This window comes from Watersipora subatra, chromosome 7 (assembly GCF_963576615.1).
Source record: "Watersipora subatra chromosome 7, tzWatSuba1.1, whole genome shotgun sequence".
Classification (NCBI taxonomy): domain Eukaryota; kingdom Metazoa; phylum Bryozoa; class Gymnolaemata; order Cheilostomatida; family Watersiporidae; genus Watersipora; species Watersipora subatra.
The window spans coordinates 6,255,168-6,264,593 of record NC_088714.1 but is presented as its reverse complement, the minus strand read 5'-3'; the positions used below and the strand labels follow the sequence as shown (position 1 = coordinate 6,264,593).

General features: G+C 38.1%; 1 protein-coding gene across 1 annotated transcript; it reads right to left on the bottom strand.

The window, feature by feature from the left end:
- Nucleotides 1-663: 663 nt before the first annotated feature.
- On the bottom strand, nt 664-8,000 carry LOC137400371 (bifunctional peptidase and (3S)-lysyl hydroxylase Jmjd7-like). The gene is made up of 7 exons (XM_068086700.1): nt 7,925-8,000; nt 7,585-7,615; nt 4,063-4,095; nt 3,662-3,798; nt 3,183-3,383; nt 2,828-3,072; nt 664-1,490 (listed from the first exon to the last, which is right to left on the bottom strand). Exons 1-7 carry the CDS (start codon nt 7,998-8,000, stop codon nt 1,224-1,226), a joined length of 990 nt encoding a protein of 329 aa, XP_067942801.1. The 3' UTR covers nt 664-1,223.
- Nucleotides 8,001-9,426: the final 1,426 nt, after the last annotated feature.

The window sequence follows — 9,426 nt, the reverse complement described above, 5'->3', positions numbered from 1 at the left end:
AGATATCGTGCAGCACTAGGTTTTTTCCTTGATTATTAAAACTGAGTTTGTTAATTAAAAACCTCAAATCTTCTTCTATAACTTTTAGCTTTTCTAAAATCCAATTGTTTCTTACCAATGTGCACCATTGTGTTACCAAGTGTCATAATTGTTTATTACTGTACAGGGTATCCGATCTCTTGACCATTCATAACCCGCACTTGTCATTGCTTTGACACTCTTTTTACTGAACAGATGTCAAAAGGTTTCATCTATTTCACTTATACTTTTAGTTTGTTCCGGTATTGTTCATGTACAACAATAACCTGTCAAAATAACAGCATTACAAACATATAGACACTTAAATCTGTCAATGATAAGTTCTAGCTAATGTCCAGCAAGTCGTTTCTAACTAAAAAAAAACTTACAAGTTCCTCAGAATTTTACTAGAATGAGACGGTGATTGAAGTTTATAATTAAAACCTGTCTTGGCATGAGAATTTATCCATTGCTACTTAGAATGGCTCCTAGAATTTGGGTGATGGAAAGCAACCATGAACACAATCTTTGCATGAGAGGAGCTGATAATTTCTAATTACACACACGTGCTATACATTTTTATTGTTTGGATGAAGGGCACATATTTACTATATTTTACTTGCTAACTAGAAACAACCGAGATTATTTGTTTTGGTTTTGATGCTTTTTCACCTGCTATTCTGATAAAAAAGAAATACTATCTGCACATTTATTTCACGGAGTTACCTAAAACAAAACATCTCTTTACAAAGTCCAGTTGAACACTTCATTTTAATGTACAGCAAAATTTCAAATTATTCATGTGTCTGCTCAATTTTTACTGAAAATAAAAAAAACACACCGGAACAGCCTTCTATTTCTTTCAGAATGTTCCTACACCTTGCCAATTTCTCTAACAAGTGTCAAATTATGTTTTGAGCAAATCGCATGTCATTTACATGTAGAATATCACTAACAATCACTAGCAGTATTTAGGAATAATTGACAATATCAATGAAGTACTGCAAAAGAACTATTTATTTTCATGGGTGTCTCGTGAAGCTGTCCAACCAACAACACTGCCACATAATAACTATCCCAACGACACGCCAATCCGTATATACATATATTATTTGTAAATTACTAGATTTGTAATGAAATAGTCAAATACAGTGTAAAATACTTATTGCTTTGTTAAACTTTTGGATATCTCAACTTGGTCATCTTCAAACCGATTCTTCCTTTGTGTCAAGGTCATCCGTACGTGGCTGCCTAGTCTCCAGCAGCTTAGAGACAAGTTGGTGATAATTATACTTGATGTCATAGCGCATATCATACCAGTAATTTACGGCGACACAGCCATCAGTTTGTGTAACATGGTGATACCAGAGTGAAGGAAGGTACAACATTTCTCCTTCATTTACTGTTACCTTGTAAACATGAGCTTTGGCAAACTCAGGATAAGTCCTAAGGTCTGGATCTAAAGGGTTTACCTGCAAAGGAAAACCCTGTATAAATGATGCATTTATGAATGTCAGCATGATTGGTGTTAAAACTAGGAGTGCGTTAGAATTGCTTACACATCTGGAGTTTAAATAGATGGTTAGCAAAAACCAAATAACAAGACAGTGAAAAGTTGAATGTAGTGTATGATACGATGGAAATCAAGTAAGCCTAAAAGAATTGCCTCCAAATAAATTAAATATGTTTTGGTGTAGAATATTCTACGTTTATAAAAGAAACAGATTATTAGAAACTCAGATGCAAGACTGACCAAACCTTTAGATGCAGTGAACGCTAGCTAGTCAGGTCTGGCGTCCAGAAACCGTTTAAACTAGCTGGTCTTACAAAGTCTACACTAGGAAAGAATAGCGGGATAGCTTTTCATTACTGCAGACAAATTAATCCTGCACGAATCAATAAAACTCACAAATTAGTCTTGCATTATAACAAGGAGCCTTGAAGATTTTTTTTGCTAAAATGGCAAAAGGTTTTACTCTGTATAATCTTAAACTCATTCAACACTCGAGCAAGCAAGATAACTATATACGAACCAAATACTGCACGGTCGCTAACAATACTGGCCATCGTTAACCAAAAATCGTGGCCACCTATTCTTTTGGCTATCACACATTTTGACTATCAACCTTCTGGCCAACAACCATATTGGCTACCAACCATTTGGAACTCCTGCCACCTTAGCCACCAACCATCTTGCCACTAACCATCTTGCTACTATAAACTGTTTGACTATAAACCTTTTGGCCACCAGCGTTTTGACCACTAACTTTTTGGCCACAAACCATCTTGGCCGTCAACCATTGTAACCACTAACGTCTCAACCACTAACTATTTTACCCACCAGCTATCATTGCTATCAACCATCTTGTCCACCATCCATATCGGCAACCTATCACCTTGTCCACCAAATATTTTAACTACTAAACTTTCAGTCACCAACCATATTAGCTACCAACCATTGTAGTTGCCAACCATCTTGGTCACCAACAGTCTTGCCCATGATCCATCTTGGCCGGCAACCATCTTGCCCGCCCACCTTTCAGCTACTAACCATATCGCCTATCAGCCATTTTGACCACCAACCATTGGCCACCAATTGTCTTGCTGAGCAATGCATCATGGCCACTAACCATCTTGGCCGCCAACCATTTGTACGCCAACCAGCTTGATCACCAAACTTTTGGTCACCAACCATATCGGCCACCAACCATATCAGCCATCAGCCATCTTGCCCAACACCTAATTCAACTCCTAGAGAAAGGGTATCAGAATGCTTCCTTTCACTCTCAAAACATTGTGAGAGACTTACGGCAATCCATGGAAGAGAGTCATAGGCTTTGTCCTTGACCTTTGTAAAAACTCCATCCGCTAGCTGCTTGTAACGTAATACACTGACGTTCTTATATGGTATAAAGCACTGGTCTGTCGGGGGTATTAGGGTGAAGGTTTTAGAACCTCGCACAACGCAGTAAATGTTCTCATAATGGTCATGGTGCATAGAGGTGATTGAGCGATGATCCCCCATCCAAAAGTTGATTGCATCAGGCAAAGTTCCTGCAATGATAAGAGATAAACACCTTGGTTGCAAGTGATGTCACGACTCTGTAAGATTTTTACCAAAGGTTTCAGAAGCATGTAAAACAGGCTATTAGCGTAATGATTACCAAATGCATCCGTGGCCCAGCTAATATCAGAGTCCACATGTGAGTAGAGTGCACTAAGCTCTGTTGTAAGGTTAGAGTTTTGTTTCTGAATGTAGCAAACGTTGCCCTTGCCTGTGTTCATGTGCTCAAGAAATGCAGAAAATGTCATTTGGTGTTCATCTGGTAGCATAAATACGCCATCAGTGATGGCATCAGCATATCCTAAAATAGGCCATAACATAGTTTGTTATCTCATCAGCTTAGCCTGAAATATGGCCACAACATGGTGTGTTATTGTATCAGCTTAGCTTGAAATATGGCCACAGCAAGGTGTGTTGTTTTATCAATGTAATCTGCAATATGATTGTAGTACGGCATGTGACTGCATCAATATAACCTGCAATTACAGCAACATAACCTTCGATACAATCAGAGCAAAAGATACCATTATCACTGTTATATACCCAGAAGGAGATTAGAATCCATCAACTGGAACTCACCGTCTGGTGTAACAGCAACAGTAAGCAGTTTGTCACCAAGAATTCTTTGTAAGCTTCTATCATTCCAAAGCCTCAGGGCTGGCCAATGGTTAAAACCATTCAAAACCTTCAATGGCAGGTTTGGGGCTACATATTCTCTACAGTTACAGGCAAGGAACTGACATTTTGGTGAAAGAAACAATCGTATCTACTTATATAGGGTCAAGTCAGTATACCGTTTCCTGTAGAAATGAAGAATGCTAAATATATCATAGTTCAAAAGCCTAATATTTATGCAACGGAAGTTGTCCTCATTGTAATTCATCCGAACATCAGCAGACCAATTTTAAGCAAATAATTAGCAAAGATAAATCAACAAAAAATAATTTTAAAAAAGCGAAGTGAGCCTGTGCTAGCCTTACCTATAAAATGATAATGGTGTTAGCGTGTCCACACTTTCAAAATCGATAGTTCAAACCTGTGAACCAATATACAACTCTATGGCTTCCTGTGAAAGCTGTGAGAGAGCCTTTGTGGTGTTATTTTCTGTCATCTATAGAAATACAAATTAATATCAAGTGCACGTAGAAGAGGTTTAGTCAAGGTTTACTTTCAGGCTCTTACAAAATGTATGAGCTAATTGGTGAATTTATTGAATTGCATCATTCACTTTAGTAAGCAAGGCCATAGAGTTATCACTCTAGGGGGAGATAACTCTATGAGCAAGGCCATAGAGTTATCACTCTAGGGGGAGATAACTCTATGAGCAAGGCCATAGAGTTATCACTCTAGGGGGAGATAACTCTATGAGCAAGGCCATAGAGTTATCACTCTAGGGGGAGATAACTCTATGAGCAAGGCCTTCAAGATGAACTTACTCAAAGTTTTACTAGATTTTATCATAAGATATCAAACTTTTTGTATCATTTACAATTGTCTCTGATGTTTGAAATGATCTGATTGCCTGGATATTTCAAGATTAAAATTGACAAAACTTGATCCAACTTGAAACTCTCAGAAGAAAAGTATGTGCAAAATGATGCCACTAGGTGCTATGTCGTCACTAGGTGCTATGATGTCACTAGTTTCTATGATGTCACTAGTCTCTATGATGTCATTAGTTGCTATGATGTCACTAGTTGCTATGATGTCACTAGTTGCTATAATGTCACTAGTTGCTATAATGTCACTAGTTGCTATAATGTCACTAGTTGCTATGATGTCACTAATTGCTATGATGTCACTAGTCGCTATGATGTCACTAGTCGCTATGATGTCACTAGTCGCTATGATGTCACTAGTCGCTATGATGTCACTAGTCACTTTGATGTCACTAGTTGCTATGATGTCACTAGTTGATATGATGTCACTAGTTGCTATGATGTCACTAGTTGCTATGATGTCACTAGTTGCTACGATGTCACTAGTTGCTACGATGTCACTAGTTGCTACGATGTCACTAGCTGCTACGATGTCACTAGTTGCTACGATGTGACTAGTCGGTATGATGTCACTAGTCGATATGATGTCACTAGTCGCTATGATGTCACTAGTCGCTATGATGTCACTAGTCGCTATGATGTCACTAGTCGCTATGATGTCACTAGTCGCTATGATGTCACTAGTCGCTATGATGTCACTAGTCGCTATGATGTCACTAGTGGCTATGATGTCACTAGTTGCTATGATGTCACTAGTTGCTATGATGTCACTAGTCGCTATGATGTCACTAGTCGCTATGATGTCACTAGTCGCTATGATGTCACTAGTTGCTATGATGTCACTAGTCGCTATGATGTCACTAGTCGCTATGATGTCACTAGTCGCTATGATGTCACTAGTCGCTATGATGTCACTAGTCGCTATGATGTCACTAGTGGCTATGATGTCACTAGTCGCTATGATGTCACTAGTCGCTATGATGTCACTAGTCGCTATGATGTCACTAGTCGCTATGATGTCACTAGTCGCTATGATGTCACTAGTCGCTATGATGTCACTAGTCGCTATGATGTCACTAGTGGCTATGATGTCACTAGTTGCTATGATGTCACTAGTTGCTACGATGTCACTAGTTGCTACGATGTCACTAGTTGCTACGATGTCACTAGCTGCTACGATGTCACTAGTTGCTATGATGTGACTAGTTGGTATGATGTCACTAGTCGATATGATGTCACTAGTCGCTATGATGTCACTAGTCGCTATGATGTCACTAGTCGCTATGATGTCACTAGTCGCTATGATGTCACTAGTCGCTATGATGTCACTAGTCGCTATGATGTCACTAGTCGCTATGATGTCACTAGTCGCTATGATGTCACTAGTGGCTATGATGTCACTAGTCGCTATGATGTCACTAGTCGCTATGATGTCACTAGTCGCTATGATGTCACTAGTCGCTATGATGTCACTAGTCGCTATGATGTCACTAGTCGCTATGATGTCACTAGTCGCTATGATGTCACTAGTCGCTATGATGTCACTAGTCGCTATGATGTCACTAGTCGCTATGATGTCACTAGTCGCTATGATGTCACTAGTGGCTATGATGTCACTAGTTGCTACGATGTCACTAGTTGCTACGATGTCACTAGTTGCTACGATGTCACTAGTTGCTACGATGTCACTAGCTGCTACGATGTCACTAGTTGCTATGATGTCACTAGTTGGTATGATGTCACTAGTCGATATGATGTCACTAGTCGCTATGATGTCACTAGTCGCTATGATGTCACTAGTCGCTATGATGTCACTAGTCGCTATGATGTCACTAGTCGCTATGATGTCACTAGTCGCTATGATGTCACTAGTCGCTATGATGTCACTAGTCGCTATGATGTCACTAGTCGCTATGATGTCACTAGTTGCTATGATGTCACTAGTTGCTATGATGTCACTAGTCGCTATGATGTCACTAGTCGCTATAATGTCACTAGTTGCTATGATGTCACTAGTTGCTATGATGTCACTAGTTGCTATGATGTCACTAGTTGCTATGATGTCACTAGTCGCTATGATGTCACTAGTTGCTACTACCGGCTATTGCCTTCAACTTGAAGCATTCTTGCACTATGCTATCGGTCTCTTTACAACTATGGACATCATAATCACACTTGGGCCTGATCTGAGTGTTTTAATCGCGAGCAAGTTTTGTTGATTTTGAAATCTTGAAAATCCTGATCACTTCAAACATCTAAAGCAATTGAAAATGATAGAACAATACGAGTACTTTTTGATAAATTCTACTCGAATTTTGTGTAAGTTGTGTAAGTTTAGGGACCCATAAGTTCCTCATTCTTTTCTTTCAGTATATTGCTGACCAAGTGCATAAAGACAAAACCGTCTATCATTACTTCTTGTTCATAGTTCAACCCTATCTATAGCTATAGGTTTGTTCTCAAAAAGTGCTTTAATGTACAAGTACTTGTATTAAAATTGGTGTTTTTTACCTTTGATGCACGATCAAACCTCAACCTTCAAACGTAATACATTTAAAAATGCGCTACATGGCAAAATATATTGTATGTCAACGAAAACTTTATTCCATAATACTATGCACTTCCTCTATTGCTTTACAATGCAAAAAGCCTAAAGATCAATGCTTAAAGTAATTACATCTATTATTAAACAAATGCATTATATAGACCTATGTAACTAATTGCAAAAAAACTCAATTAAAATACTAAATACATAAAGTAAAAACCGATAAAATAAGTTATTTTGCTATTTTGCCTTAATTGTTAAAGACAAATTAAGTTGCAGCTTTGGCAGTACGGGAGACAGCGTTATATCTGATATAAATGATCTGCAGTTAGAGATAAAGGGAAGAACAAGATAGTACAAGTCCCACCATCATTGCAAATCTCGCAGCAGATTCAATGGAAAAACATTCCCACGCTTACCACATCTACAGGTTCAGGAGATGGGAAAAACACCCTTACAAGTCAACCCTCAGACCCACCCAACCTAGGACTACAACATTGAATACTTGGCTTGGAAAATGTTAGTTGTTCACCAAAACTTGCATTAGATCCCGCATCAAAACCGTGGATAACTCCCAAATGGTACAAGTTAAGATCCACACCTACTGGACTCCTTATCAACAACAGTACCAAGACAATAAACACTTGTGTCATGGCAGTCATGCGCATTTGGTATTGCCAGACAACAATTTATTATTAGAGTTTTCATATAATAAAATCTCAGCTGATGTAACACACCAGAAAGCAGCCTAAAACCCCCTAAAACTACAGGATTCACAACTAAAGGCCTGAGACATACAGTCTACTACCGACACTAAGGATTCAGCTGTTTGCTTATGTTCTATTATTCGTTGTTTGCATTCTGAGAAAGCCATTACCTTCTTTACTTTGTCACCACTACTGGCCGTCTGAATAAGAAAGTACACTATAAGATGCACTATTATTTGACCAGCATAGAACCAAACCATATATAGAGGTGCTGATTTACATACAAGAGTCTCATCAGTGTAACAGATATGACTAAGCTTTTAGGATGTGTGTTTTGTTAGTAACAACCAGACTGGGCTTTAACAAGACTTTGCACAAAAATGATGGCTGAAAAGTCCCGAAGTCCAATAAAGTTAAAAATAAATACGTAAATATATATTCCTATTTCATGGAGTATGTGCGTTGAGAATCATTTTATTGCCACTAGTTGTATATATTGTTGTATGAAAATGTCAGCAAAAAAAATATTGACAAAGGAGAGAATCTGAACAATTTACACAATTTGCTTGATCATCCAAACAGTCACCACATTCATAAAATTCAGCAGAAAAAAGCACATTATTCACCAATTAGAAAAACCACGAGAAACCATTTGAAAGGTGAAGTTAAGACAAATTGGAGGCAAAGCACATGGAACGAAAAAGCAGCGTTTTAACTTCACCAGGAAGAAAAGTAGTGCTCACAGAAATATAGCAATTTATGCAAAAAAAACAATGCTTAAACCAAAAATGTGGCTGGAATAATAGCACGTTTGAAAGCTAAAAAAATATTTTATTAGACAACACCCATCAAAGTAGTTGAACGAAAATTGCTATGGTGCCATTTTAAACAAATACAAGCTTAATATATTATTTATGTTATTTACAGGGCCGATCCATTTTTAAATAGAAATGTTAAATTACTGCATAACTGTTGGGCACCGGATGAAAATATTTGCTAAGGGTAAGATCGAAAGGGGTACGTTCGAGCAAGCACGATTCTTCTCAAAAATCTGTATGTTCTTGGTTCCATCATTTTCCAAACGTGATGAACAAATGTCACACAAATACCTCTATGAAAAACTCGCTTGGCTTCTCATTGGATAATACGTCGAATTACTCATTTTCATTGGTACTCGGTAGTGTCCGCAACTATAAACTCTAACAACTAAAACTATAAACTTACGCATCTCAGCTTTCTGATATTCGCGAAAATACAACTCCCAAGGCGACACCGACCTGTACGAACGTAGTTGATAAGATACAAAGCCGTTTCGTCAACGTCTATTACGATGAAAACTACTACTAATTGTGTTGTATCATTGTTAATTAAAACGTACATAGGGAAACCTGAGTTTACAATAATTGTATGTTCCCTCAGGGAGAAGCTACGTAGTTAGAAAACCAATGTTACCTGGTAATTATGGTATAATCTAATACAATCGGCACATGCACAACAAAAAGCAAAGGATATAGGCGCGTGAACGCTGTCAGATATCAGTTCTGGAAGAAAACAGGAGAACCTAGTTTGCCAAAAAAACCAAAGAACTGCTAT